The sequence below is a fragment of the Gastrolobium bilobum genome, unplaced genomic scaffold (assembly GCF_033153095.1).
Source record: "Gastrolobium bilobum isolate Gb01-03AN ecotype WA unplaced genomic scaffold, APGP_CSIRO_Gbil_v1 utg889, whole genome shotgun sequence".
Taxonomy (NCBI): Eukaryota; Viridiplantae; Streptophyta; class Magnoliopsida; order Fabales; family Fabaceae; genus Gastrolobium; species Gastrolobium bilobum.
In genome coordinates, this window is record NW_026898706.1 from 352,466 (window position 1) to 367,622 (window position 15,157).

Sequence of the window (15,157 nt, forward strand, 5' to 3'; positions counted from 1 at the left end):
ATTATAATTAAAATATTAAAAAAATGGGCCCATCGTCGAAGTAGACCACTTATTAGTTATTATGTTAATATTTTGTTAAAATATTTTAAAATATGAAATAGGTTATTCTACCTACCATTATTTTTGCCTATCATCCTCTAACACCGTTAGATCAGAATCTCAAGAAGAAAAAGAAAGATAACCCTACCTCTGCCTATCTGCTGCTGTCGTACCATTAGTGCTGTCGTGAGTCTCGTGACCACCCCCACCACCACGATGCCACTGCCACCATCGCCACCAACTCCATCCATCACTACCACCATGTCACCTTCACCACCACCACAACTACCACTGCTGCAACCACTACCACCACTATCACTGTCACCGTCACTACCGCCATCAACCACCACCACCATTATCGCAACCACTGCCGCCACCGCCACTATCATCATCACCACACCACTGCCACCACCACCACCATCGCCACCACGACACCACCACTACCATCACCACAACTGTCACCAACCACCACTATCATTGTTGCAGCCACTACCGTCACCGCGCCACCAACCACCACCACCATTACACCATCCCTGCCCACTACCACCACCGCCACCGCCACCATCACTGTCACCTACCACCACCACCACCGTAGCCACTGCCACCACCACCACCATGATGTCATCACAACCACCACCACCATCTCACCGTTATCATTGTCGCCGCCACCAATGCCACCAACCACATACACCACCATCCCCACCACCATTGTCGCAGCCACTGCCATCACAACCACCACCACTATTTTCATCACGTCACTGCCACCACCACCACCGTACTGTCGTCGACGCCTCCGCCACCATGTCACCCCCTGCCACCACCACCACCACCACCACCACAACCACACCATATGGAAAGGAAAGTGATGATCCAATTTTTTTTATATTTAATAGGAATTATTTTTTATTATATTATTTGTTGTGTAATCAAACACAATTATCATTCTCAGGGCCTGTTTGATGGACAGGATAGGATAAGGACGAATAGGATAAGGGTGGGATATGATATAGGCATGATAAGCTCATATCCTATCCTGTGTTTGATGTGCACTGGATAAGCTATCTGATAGGACAATAGTATCCTATCCGTTGTTTGGTGAGAATCAGATTGCGCCGGGATATGCTTTAAATAGACAAAAATACCCTCAATAGTAGATTTTCATATAATTCTTTTTTATTTTATTTTTAAACTTTTTTAATTTATTTATACATTAATTCCTATTTTAAATTATTTAAAAAAATTAAAATTCATTATTTTAAATAAAATATATTAAAAATAAATAATTATGAATACTTTTACACATTAACTATGAAATAAAATATATTAAATTGTTGTTACCAATATATATATATAGCTAATTACAAATATTTCTAAGTTTATCTCAAATTTCTTTCGTCATTTTGCCTCGTAGCACTGTGATTAAGCAGCGACATGTATTGAAAGAGGAAGAAAAAGAAAATTCATGCACTTATGCCCCAATTATAGGATACATAATATGTCTAATAGGCTAACAGCCAATTTGGCAACCCAAAGTAGTAAGCAAAACCATTATTCGACTTTATTAGAAGAGCACATTGAAAATGGAATAAAGTCAATCAAAATAGATAATGGTTCCCAAGTCACTAATAACCAAGGTTGTACGTTCTCAAATCATCTCCATAGACATTGTATCTAATCAAATAATTAAAGCAACAAAGTCATCCAAAATAGATAATCTCCATAGCAATCTCTATATTAATGACTTCACGAATGTAAGACAAACAACATCATTAGCTATGTAGCACCGATACGACACGCGACACGTGACACGACACGACACGACACTCCGACACGTCAATCTTAAAAAATTATGGATTTCGACACGTTGGGACACGTTTTAATATTAAATAATATTTTTAATTTATATAGTGTATATTTCATTTAATATTTAATAATTTAACAAAAAAAATGAAACAAAATTAATAATACCCATTAATATGTTATAAAGATGGAAGCTTTAATAAAAAAATAAGAACTGGGATGAGATATATATATAATATCAGATAGAGAGATCAAATCATATTAGAGAGAAGAAGATACAACAAGAGCGTGATAGGAATTTACAACAATAATGCTGAGATGATCTCTTATCTACTTAAGGGGAAAAAAGACAAAAGATAAAATTGATATGATCAGGTGGAAGCTTTATTAATATATTTTAATTTTTTAAAAAAATAAATTTTTTTTAAAAAAAATAAAAAAAAAATAAAAAAAAATTACGAAAATGCCATTTGACCGTGTCGGACACGGTCAAATTCGCGTGTCGGAATGGTCAACGTGTCGGAAAAAGTTAACCGCGTGTCCGACACCGTGTCGGAGCGTGTCGGAGCGTGTCGCCGTGTCGGAGCGTGTCGGACCCGACTCTTCCTGTTTTTACAAGTGTCCGTGCTTCCTTGATCATTAGATCCCATAAAAATATGCAATCGATGGGGCAAAGATAGTATCTTATCTACTGCAGCCAAGCACTCTTCTTCAGTTAAATCAAGTTTATGCAATTCATTCATAAGGCCGATAGAATTATCAAAACATCTTTGGCAACTCCAAGGCGATCTGCAACTCTTTCCATTCATTCTGAGCTTTTTTCTAGCAATTGCCTTAAACTCTTTCCCAATTCAGATATGCTATTAGCCATGGCTTACGCTCCTTAATTTTTTTTTCTTGGCTGAGTTTCAATTTGATCATGTTTTCTCTTAAATTATGCTTTGTTGATAGAAGCTGATTGAGACAATTCAACTCTAATACCATCATCACTTCCTTCTTCATTTTCATTATCCAGCTCCTCAACAACATCAGCAAGGGTAACTGCTCCTTTACCAGTGGCACGATCCTTTCCAAAAGCAAGAGCAAGCTTATCAAGAAGTGGGATTGATGTATTCTTATAATCTTTTGCATTAGGATGATTCTGCAAGATAATAAAAAAAGGACAGCTTCTATAATTCATTAATAGAAAGTTAAGGGAAGCTTCAATTAGAATATGGAGGGAAAATAAACAAACATTAACCTTAATATACTCGGTCCACACATAGTCACTGTCCACCGTTTATCATTTTTTCTCATCATCCCAACCAAATCCACTTTGATTTAGCATGTCATAAACTATGGCATAAATTGCCCTTAATCTTTTCATTGCAGACTCAATGTAATTCCACATCGAGGAAACTTTTCCTCTATTTTGTTCTCCGTCATTCTTAAGGTATGTGCTTTGAATTGTCCATTGTCAACTCTTTGACCTTGATTCACGGCTTCAATTAAAATATCAAGAAGAGCTTCATCCTCCTCATTAGACCGTTGCCTACGATCTCTTCTTTTCTTGCCACTTTGTTGCATGATATTCTCAGATTCCATTCTTATCACATTACCAAATAATAAATCATAAGTTAGACAAAAAAAATTTTAAGAAGTCTTAGAATGAGTGTTAAAAAAATAAATAATAAGGAAGCTAAAATTTTCTCTGAATAACAGAGTTTAGAATCATTACAAGCTTTCAACCTTGAGAAAGTAAAATAATAGAATAAGATTGAATGCAAGTGAACTCATCTAAAATTTGAAGAAAGAAAAATCACAACTAAAATTATATAACCTACTAGAAGTGAGCTTTACACAGGTTTTATATGTAACATAAAGATATATAACCTATCCCATCAAAGAATAACTTTTTTGATGTACCTATTATAGAAGAAACATTATAGAGAACTTCAATCCCAAACCCTTGAAACTGGAATGTACACATAACCTCTGTAGCATACAGACATAGGATACTTTCAAATCGATTTAAACAGTAAAAGGAACGGGCGAGGGTTGGAATTAAAGTGAAATAAGTTTAATAATTCTCAAAGGTTTAATGGTTGATGAGCCAAAATTAGTTAACGGATTGATGAACTAACTTGTAGTGGACTTTTATAAAACCCAAACTCAAGCAAATTAGAATTCAGCTAGAGTAAACTAAATGTTTCCTTTTGTTTCCTCCACTAGATGCAAAGCTTGCAAAACTATGTTTGCATTGTCAATTACTTCAAAATTCTTGCTTATAGTAAAACTAGATGCTCATGTCAATTTAATTTTTATTGTTTATTCTTTTACTCCTTTTTCACCCTCCAGGGGCTTTTTTAGCACCCCTTACTTATTCTATAACCCCACTCTATATTCAAAAAACTAAAATCCTGAACAGAAAATGAATGCTTTTTGCTGAAACACCACACCCAATCCCTAGAATTAGATGAATCAGAAAAATCAACTGCCAGCGTTAAAACCCAAATCATCGGAACAACAAGCAACCCACAAGACAAAGATCAGATTCGCATGAATCACAGGATCATAAATGATGGGATCTAACCCGAAGAAAAATGTGAAATTTACAAGAATCCGAAAATGGGTTTCGCTTGAATCAGAATGAAGCACGGAAAAAAAGGAGAATGGAGCAAAACAATCAAAAGGGTGAGCGAAGAATGCAAAAGGGTTGGAGCTACATACCTCATTTCTGAATGCACCCCTTCGAATGGCTATCTACTAATGGGTTTCACTGCATGTAGTCCACCAAATACTTGGGCTTCTGAATGTGCCTTTTTGGTATGCTCTTAGTTAAGTCTCGTACAATTCCTGGCCCATGAGAATTGACCTTGTCCTCAAGGTCCAAAGCATTTGAGTTGGACATTCCTTGCTGATGATTGACGGTACTGATCGAATTGTAGGGATGCTGATCAACGATCTTTGTTGGAAGTGGAGAGATGCTAGAGGGGGATAAGGTGATCCCACAAGTGAGGTGCTGATTGGCTGGTAATCGGTCTTCTGCACTCTTATTGGTTAGTACAATAGGTGGAGTAGGCGCACCCATAGTTGGCTGGAACACGTTTTGGGTAAGTGTGGTGTCAGTCTCGAGATCACCTTTTGCATCTTGTCAACAGAAAAATCATCAAAGGCTGAATTGTCATTACTCATTTCCCATTTCCCCATTGTATCCGTTGAGTTCCCAAGCCCTCTCTTAAACTTTTGTTCACTAACTTCATCCTCCATTCCATCTTCTTGGTCACCATTCTCGTTAACCGAATGATGCTTCTTATGTATATTGTTTGTCTCAGTAGCCTCGGTTGACATAGCCGGCAATACCGCGTGCTCAAGTTCGCGGTGGTCCGAATCTGGTGGTCCCAATGTCTTGTCTCCTTGATCGCTGGCCGCGAAGGAGTCTGGTGGATTCTGAATAGGCATTGTGGTTGTCGTGTTTTGGTCACTTGACTCTTATGTCAGTAACTCCACCTCTGTCTCATCCTTCCATATTGACGCCTCTGGAGGAAGATTCGTCCATTGTACGAGGACCTGACGGATTTGACGACCTCGTCGCCAAATGGTTCGGCTGGACACCAACGCGGCTAGTTTATGTTGCAGAGCCGGTATAGAAGGTAGTGTTGGGATCGTCGCGGGGGATGCATTATTTCTTGAGAAATAAGGTCGCAGTAGCGAGACGTGAACAACTGAGGGGATTCTTGCAGTTGGTGGCAAGAGAAGACGGTAAGCCACGGGCCAGATACGTTCCAGTATCTTAAAGGGGCCAAAGAAACGGGGTGCAAGCTTCTGGCATGAACGACGATGGAGGGATAGTTGTCGGTAGGGTTGCAACCGAAGTAGGACCAAGTCACCCTCATTAAAAGTTAAGTCTTTTCATTTTTTATCAGCCTCTTTTTTAATTGTGTTTTGTGCTCTTTTTAAGTTTGCTCGTAATTTTTGCAAAACAGAGGTACGCTCAGCCAAATTGGAGTCAACAGCCTCTAAAGAAGATAACCCGAGGGAATAGCGAATAGTGCACGGAGGCGGTCAGCCAAAGGTTGTTTCATACGGAGACAATCCAATACTTCTATTGAAGGTTGTGTTATAGTGGTATTCTGCTAAAGGTAACATCTTCACCCAAATATGTGGTTTGTCAAACACAAAAGCCCGTAAATATTGTTCTAGTGTCCTATTAACTCTTTCTGTCTGCCCGTCTGTTTGAGGGTGATATGTGGAGCTGAAGTGGAGCTGAGTACCTTGCAGTAGAAAAAGGGCTTTCCAAAACGTGTTCAAGAATATTGGATCTCTGTCCGACACTAAACTCTTCGGAGGGCCATGCAATTTACCAATCGAATCCCAAAAGGCCTGCGCAACTTTGGTAGCTGTATATCGGGTTGGGAGAGGAATGAAATGGGCGCCCTTTGTAAGCCGATCCACGACAACCAAAATAACTGAAAAGCCTTGAACCAAGGGAAGGTGGGTGATAAAGTTCAAGGATAGTTCAGACCGAATTGCAGCTGGTGGTGGTAGGGGTTGAAGTAACCCGTAAGGTAAATGGTTGTTTGGTTTAATCTTTTGGCATGTATCACATTGCTCTATAAATTTTTGGACATCTCTTCTAACATTTTTCCATGTGTAAAAGGTGCAAAGCCGAGATAAGGTCCTATGGATTCCGGCATGTCCCCCTACTGGAGTGCAGTGGAATTCAACCAAGAGTTTAGGGATCAAGGTAGAGTTCGCCGGCAAGAACATACGCCCTTTGTGTAGTAATAGCCCCTTTTGAAATTTCCAGTTAGGTAGTTTATTATTGGATGACTGTAATTCTTGTATAATCGTAGAGGCATAGGGGTTCTGCTGTAATTCAGACTGTAACAGTGAAGAATAACTGGACTGTGGCGCGGTGAGGATAGTGAGATGAGCTATGGGGGACCCAACATCCCCTTGGAGTGTGCGTGAGAGGCCATCGACAACAACATTTTGATTTACCGGATTTGAAAGTAATAACGTAGTTGTATCCTAACAATTTAGCTAAAAAATGTTGTTGCTCTGGTGTCTGAATAACTTGGGAGATCAGATTATGCAAGCTCTTATGGTCCGTTCGAATAATGAATTGGGACCCCAAGAGATATTGGCACCACTTGGCCACTGCTGAGGTAATGGCGAACATCTCACGAATGTAAGTAGACTGAAGTTGCATGCGCTGGGAGAGTTTGCTGCTGAAATAAGAAATTGCACGACCTTCCTGTAATAGTACTGCTCCAATGCCAGTACCAGAGGCATCTGTCTCAATAACAAATGGTAAATTAAAATTTGGGAGAACAAGAATGGGGGCCTCAAGAAGTTTTTGTTTTAGGCATTGAAAGGCTTCAGCGGCTGCTGTTGTCCATTGAAATTTCCCTTTTGAGAGCAAATCAGTGAGATGGGAAGTAATCTTGGCATAATGGTGAATAAACCGTCTGTAATAACCTGATAAACCTAGGAAAGCACGCACCTGTTTAGTAGTAGTAGGTGTAGGCCAGTCCTGAACAGCTTGTAACTTTTCTGGGTCAGGAGCTACTCCATTTACAGATACAATATGTCCCAAAAAGTGAACTGAGTCTGTTGCAAAGGAACATTTGGAGAGCTTTGCAAATAAATGATGATGGCGAAGGGTATCCAGAACCTATTGTAGGTGAGCAATGTGATCAGTCAAGGTAGGACTGTAAACCAAGATGTCATCAAAGAAAATAACCACAAAACGTCTGAGGAATGCTACAAACACGTCAATCATTGTAGCCTGAAAAGAAGATGGTGCATTAGATAATCCAAAAGGCATAACAAGGAATTCAAAATGTCCATGATGAGTCCTGAAAGCAATTTTGTGGACATCATCTGGATGCATTCTGATTTGGTGGTACTCAGAACGGAGATCCAACTTTGAGAAAATGCGAGCGCCGTGTAATTCATCCAACAATTCATCCACAGTGGGAATTGGAAAGCGATCCTTAATAGTAATGGAGTTTAGAGCGCGATAGTCCACACAAAATCGCCAAGTTCTATCCCTTTTCTTTACTAGTAAAACTGGAGAGCTAAATGGGGAACGACTTGGACGAATAACTCCGGATTCTAACATCTCCTTACACAATTTTTCAATTTCATCCTTTTGAAAGTGGGGGTAACGGTATGGTCGCACTTGGATAGGTTTAGAATTTGGTAGAAGATTAATGTGATGATTATGGGTGCGATCAGGTGGTAATGTGGAGGGTGGGGAGAAAATATTGTGGTATTGGTGAAGTAAGGATTGTATTTGTGATATAGGATGTATTGGAGGGGTTGTATGGGTAACAGTAGGATGTGGAGATGTTGCGCTGGTAGCAAAACACATAAGGCAGGATGAATAGTGTCAAGGGACATTAGTTTACCAAGCGTAGAGGAGGAAATTGCTTGTGGCAGATTGGGAACATCTCCTTGCAATTGAACAGAATCACCATGATGGTTGAAAGTCATTACTAATTGTGCATAATCTGTTACAATAGGGCCTAGGGTAGCCAACCACTGTACACTGAGGACCACATCATCACCTTTCATGTCAAGGACAAATAAGTCCAAGTTGAAGGTATGTGTTTGAAGTACTAGTGGGGCGTTTTTACACATTGCAGTGCATGAAAGACCATCCCCATTGCCAACTTGTACATTAAATGGGTTAATAGAGTGTAAAATAAGACCTGCATGAGAAGCCATTCGCTCTGTGATAAAATTATTTGTACTGCCACCATTAATCAATACTTGCACCTGTTTGCCTCGGATGCTCCCTGTTAATCAATACTGCCACCATTTCCAAATAAGGCATGAAGGCTAATTTCCGAAAAGGGTTCGGTGATAGGGGTATTGCTGGGCTCTAACTGATCCAATGGTGTAGAATTAGAATCTGTAGGTGGATTGTCCTCATCAGTGCCCTCGAAGTACAATAAAGTAGCTTTCCATTGACATTTGTGCCCAAACACGTAGCATTCATCACAATTATAACACAATCTTTTTTCCCTCTTTGCCTGAATTTGTTCAGCAGTAAGTCTTTTGATATGGAGTGTTGAGTTGTGTGTCGTTGATTTAGATAATGGTATGATTTGATTATGAGTGGTATTAGAAAAGGATGGTTGGTTGGAGGGTTGTTTGGAGGTCAATGGTCTGGATTTTGTGAAAGTGTGTGTGTCAGCAAAATGATCTTCATACACCTTTGCTAATGAAAAGGATGAATGAACATCTCTAGGACGCTGTGTTTGTATTGCTCGACGGATATGGGGTTTAAGTCCAGCAATAAACAGGGCACGACGCATTGTGGGAGAGAGACCCGGAACACAGCTGGCCATAGCTTCAAACGATGATTGAAAGGAACTAACAAAACCGTGTTGTTGCAAGTTGGCAAGTGCAACAACTGGATCATCAAATTCGGAGGGTCCAAATCGTTGTCCTAAGGCAGTGACAAATGTGGGCCAATTGGGTAAAAGCCGATCGTTGAATAACCCTTGAAACCAACTTGATGCAGGTTTATCCAAATTGAAGGAGGCCAGCAGCAAACGCTCTTGTTCTGGAATTTGGTAATACTCAAAGTAGCGGTTAGCATTAAACACCCAATTTGATGGATCCCCATCAGCAAAGCGCGGAAAGTTTACTTTGTGTGGTTTATTGTGTCCGTGGTCATGTGAATGCAAACCTGTACGGTTAGGGCCAAACCCTAATATACCAGCGTTGGAATGATTGGAGAGTGGGGATCTTTGTGATTCCAACAATCGAGAGATATTTTGGTTTAAAAGCGCAAATTGACGTTCTTGGGATTCATGTAACTGAGTGTGAGATTCTTGTAACCCCAAAAATTGTTGTTCGCGAACAAGTTCTGCAGCCTGCAATTGTTGTTCGAGAGCCTCTACACGTTGCGATAAATCTTGGAAACGCGTATTTTCTGCCATGGCAGGAATGAGTTCATATGAAAGCACCAATGAAGGGAGCAATTATGAGAGATAGAACGTTGAAGGTGATTAGAAAGAGAGAGAGAGAAAAGAATAAGAGAGACAAAATTTGGGGATCAAATAATCATGTTTATTCAATCCATTTTCTGGAATTTATAGAAAATAAAAACGTCCTGCACTTCTACTAAAAGTAAAATTCCTAACTTATCCTATTCTACTTTATTTGTTCGTAAAGATAAAAACTAGATAACTCAGACTAATAAAGATAAGCAAGTCTAACTATCTTTTGAATTTAAAATACTTTGCTAAACTAACTATCTACTAATGGGTTTCACTACATGTAGTCCACCAAATACTTGGGCTTCTGAACGCGCCTTTTTGGTCTGCTATTAATTAAGTCTCCTACAAGAAGCGTCACGTCGCAGGGATGTTTAGGGAAAATTAAAATTAAAATTTTCTTATTCTATCCTACTCCTTCCTAACCCAAGCCCCCCTTAGGATAAGTAATTAGTCTTTGGGCAGGATAAAAAAAAATCAACCTGACAAGTATATCTTATCCGCTTGGCATACTAAACAATTGATAAATGTAGGATACGATAATTTATCCTATCCTATTCTTCTTATCAGGTGCACCAAACAGACTTAGAATAAAAATAGAACATGTTATCAAACACATTGTTTTTCTCCTGAGAAATTGTCTCAGGGCACAGAAATAGAAAAGAATTATTTCTTTTCAAAAATAATATTAGAGAATAAAATGATTGTCATGCATATCCTAAGTCTAAGTTAAATAGAGCGGGAATTTGTTCCCTAAAATTGGTTTTGGCGTAATTGGTTATGAACTATAGTAGTAGGGAACAGATAACACCTAGTATTTTAACACTGTAAAGAACCTTGAGATACACCACCCCAAAAGCTAGCTCAAAGGGTGGGAGTGCTCAAGACCTTATAAACTCCACATTAGTTGCACATACAACCAATGTGGGACTATATATCTCAACACGCCCCCTCACACGAGAGCCCACTGGGCTCTTGAAGAGTGGACAATGCAACAGGCCTAGCCTACCTGTGCTAAGAAACGCCACAAGAGAAAGTGAGAGGCGGCGAGGCTCTGATACCATGTAAAGAACCTTGGGATACACCACCCCAAAAGCTAGCTCAAAGGGTGGGAGTGCTCAAGACCTTATAAACTCCACATTAGTTCCACATACAACCAATGTAAGACTATATATCTCAACAAACACCATCATGCAATCCTCATTCCCATCAAGTCCGGCAATGCTAAAGCCATCAGTACCGAATGAACAACCTAAGCAATAAGCTGTCAGTCATATCTATTATTAACAAAGTTAACTTTTATAGTTCACAAACCATTACAACTAATTTAACACATTATAATTTGCACATCACGAATTATTACATCATCAGTCTGAGCAACATACAATACATTATAATTTTAACATCCAATCAGTTTTCTTAATTAAAGGAAATATTTCTTTATTATTGCAATGGAAAGTTACAAGAAGACGACAGAGAGTTTACTGTTATTGTTGGCAAACTACTACAATAGAACAAATTAATCAAAGATAGATATTCTACTCCTGGAGAAAAGAAACCAAGCGCTTGATGAATCTATTGGCATTCTCAGATTCTGGATTTAACAAATGATAAACATGATCCTCATCTTTCTCTTCAAACAATTCCAATTTCCCTTGCCACCCACTCTTCTTCACAAGTTCATAATACCAAACTCCTCGGTCCCTGAACTTATCCTTACCAGCAACACACACAATAATTCTAGAACACCCAAGTCCAGCCAAGTTAGGTGCCCCTGGACCCACAGGATTTACCGTGGGGTCATCAATCCCACCTGGTGCAGATGGATACACCAAGTTCCAAATCGCAATATCCATGTTCTGTTCAGGCTCTATAACAGGTTCTGACCCAATTGGGTATGAACTGTAGAAGAAGGGGTGAGATAAAATAGCTCCTAATAGTTTAACATCACCAGGTAAAGCCTCAGTCCCAGCACGCATGGCAATGTTATGCGTTATATTACCACCAGCACTATCACCCCCTATGAAAACTCTGTTGAAATCACCATGTTCAATCAACCATGGCTCTGTGTTGGTGGGGGTTTTGGTAGAATGGGATGCGACCCATTGTAGTGCAGCCCAGCAATCATCGTAACATGCAGGGAGAGGGTGCTCTGGAGCAAGCCTATACTCAACAGAAACGACTATAACGTTTGCTTTGGGGACAAAGGTTTTGAAATGAGTATGATATATCTGGGAGAAAGCAGATTCCATGAGGAAAGCACCACCGTGAAAGTAGACCAAGATTGGAACTTTATCAACTTGGTGATGTTCTTTGGAATTGGTCAACTTTGGAAGATAGAGACGAGCGGAAATTGTGGGGTTGGGTGAGATGACAATGTCTTTGGATGAGAGTCCAGTGTGAGGGTCATCAAGCATTGGTGGCATGAATGGTGATTGTAATGGCCGTTCTAAGGTGCCATCACTGAAGAACCTGATAAAAGTACCGAAATCATGAACTATCTCTTTGGCAATGGTTTTGGTAGTGGGTGTTGTAGAAGCCATTTCAATTCAAGGCACAGAAAGAATATGTTTTTGATAACGGTGGTGTTAGACTGGTAGGGGTGCAATGCCTTTATATTGGGGATGATCTGAGTTTCTTTTTCTATTTTCTTTTTTAGACTTTATAATATTAATAACTGTCTCTAGAAATATGATATCAGCAGTGACGTAGGTGAGATGGAATTGGTGATGAACTATTGAATGGAGAACAGTCCCTTTTAATTATTAGTTTTTTTTTTTTTTTTTGTTAACAAGGAAATGAGTGATATGAAATCCTACACTGAATCGTTTTTGATAAATGTTAAATAATTTTAATTATTTTTTATCATTTAAAGAAAATTTGATTTTACACTTTTCGATAATTTAAGAATCAATTTAAAAGCATAATTCATTGAAAGGCAAAATGTTAAATTCTCTTAAAAGATATACTAAATAATCCAATTTTTTACGGACATAGTAGCAAGGCAAGTTCTGTGAATACTAAAAAATTCTATTAAATTATGTACTAAAAAAGTTCTATTAAATTAAAAACAAGATTAAAAAAATTGAAAAAGTGTTAGTCATTTTAAATGATATAAATTTGTATCTTTTTTAATGAAACTACGTTGTTTTGGTATATTTTTGCATTCTCTCTCCTCTACTTTTCTTTCTTTCTAATTTATAAAAAATATAAAATGTAAAAAAAATATAAAAAAACATATCAAAATGATGTAATTTCATAGAAAATGACATAAAATTATGTCATTTAAAATAAGAGGAATGTTATACTTATAACATTTTTTTTTACAATCTCTTACAACCATATCTTAATATCGTTAATTTCTGCCAATCAACGTTTATGATTTTCGCAAATTAAACTCATTAATTAATTATTAATTCACAATAAATGATAACCGTTGATTTAATCTATTTTAGTTGTTTGCCAACAGAGAACCGTTCGTGAATATTTGGTTTTATTGTAAGTTTTCATTGAAGTATAAGAAATTTTCTTTTAATAAAACTGATTGGATGTTGAAATTAGAGTCTATGTTGCACTTGTTTTTTGTTTTTTTTTAAATGCTTTTTATATATATATATATATATATATATATATATATATATATATATATATATATATATATATATATATCACATTATAATAGCGTGAAACTTATTATCAATCTACGGCAAGATGTGTCGCTAGGGACAACAAGACTAGAGTTTCATGGGGCACCACCACTACCATGTTCGTGAAACTTATTATCAATCTACGGCAAGAGGTGTCGCTAGGGACATCAAGACTAGAGTTTCATGTGACACCACCACTATCATGTTCGTTTCAAACGGATGACTATCTTGATAATTCCAACATTTAAGGAATTATGGACTACGACTGATATTACTTGCCTATCAAATGTTTAAATTTTTGCTTCCAAAAAAAAAATGTTTAAATTTTTTGAGCAAATATGAAAAGAAAAGAAAAAAAGTAATAATGAAATTGTGATTAATGATAATAAAATATACATTTTTAAATTTTAAGGAATGTCAAAAGATTGCATTACACAAATGAAAATTATTTATAATGTCAATTGTTATCTTATTCGATGCATTTAATACTAATTTCTAAAATAAAAATAATCATGTTATTTGAGATTTTAACTATTATATATTAAGAAAAAAATATTTGTCCATTTAAAGGATTGTTCATTTAGTTAAAACTTTAAAGTAGTGTTTTTTATTTAAAATTTAAATTTAAAAAAAATCTCTCATTCTTGCCGCCCCTGATTTTTATTGTCTATCTCTTTCTCTCACTTAAAATGACATAATTTTATATCCTTTAAAAGGACAAATACTAATCCTCTCTCTTAGATCAAAACTCTAATAATTTATTTAAAAATAAATTAATCCTAACCCAACCTTACTTATGAACTACTACTGTTTTCTTATTCGAGTCCAGTTTCACGGAGCATTGTTATCTTAATTGACTGATCATGGCACATTAAGAAAGCATTTTAATAATGGGTTTTATAACAATAATGTTCTAGAAAAGTTGTTTTTCTTCCGGTTAATAGATCGATTTCCGTGCAGTGATTTTCTTATTCCTGCAATATTATAGTTGCATTCCCCTTTAATAATTTACTAAAAAATAGCATTTTAATATTTTTAGAAGAACATGAAAGAGTTGCATCTAAACAACATCCCTAGATTTGTTTGGTTTATTTGTATTTTTTTATACATTATTCGTAGTTTTTTAACTGAAAAAAGTATTTCTCCAATTACTAGAGATAAAGTTATCTCCGGTAAGTCAAAAATGACGTCGTTTTGGATTGTAAGATTAAAAAATTATAATAATAAAGACTAATATAACTCTCTAATAAATTATAATTACAAAAATATCTTAATTTTTGTTCCAAAACGACATTATTTTGGATTCACCGGAGAAATTTATCCCCATTGACTTGAGAAATCATTTATCTTTTTTAATTAGTACATTTTTATTAATAAACATAAATTTTGAAAAGGTTATTTTTATTATTTCTTAATAACAAAAAAAATAACTTGTCTATAATTATCAGTAAAAATATATGAATAGTTATTTTGATTATAATTATCAGAAAAAATTTATCATTAAGAAAGCACTATATATATCACCCCTCTAAAAATTCTGTTGAGATCACCATGCTCAATCAACCGTGGTCATCAAACATGGGTGGCACAAACGTACCAATTTCAGTAGTTATTTCTTTGATAATAGCGGATGCTGAAGAGGCCATTTCAATTCAAGGCACAGAAAGATTATAT

At 37.0% G+C, this 15,157-nt stretch overlaps 1 protein-coding gene and 1 pseudogene across 1 annotated transcript; both read right to left on the bottom strand.

The window, feature by feature from the left end:
- Positions 1-1,684: 1,684 nt before the first annotated feature.
- LOC133318529 (uncharacterized) lies at positions 1,685-3,423 on the bottom strand (annotated as a pseudogene).
- A 7,951-nt stretch (positions 3,424-11,374) lies between these two features.
- LOC133318549 (2-hydroxyisoflavanone dehydratase-like) lies at positions 11,375-12,395 on the bottom strand. The gene has a single exon (XM_061520555.1). The coding sequence runs from the start codon at positions 12,377-12,379 to the stop codon at positions 11,375-11,377; it is 1,005 nt and encodes a 334-aa protein (XP_061376539.1). The 5' UTR covers positions 12,380-12,395.
- Positions 12,396-15,157: the final 2,762 nt, after the last annotated feature.

Excerpts from the sequence above, each read along its gene's own strand:
- LOC133318549 (XM_061520555.1), bottom strand. The coding sequence starts at position 12,379 with ATGGCTTCTACAACACCCACTACCAAAACCATTGCCAAAGAGATAGTT.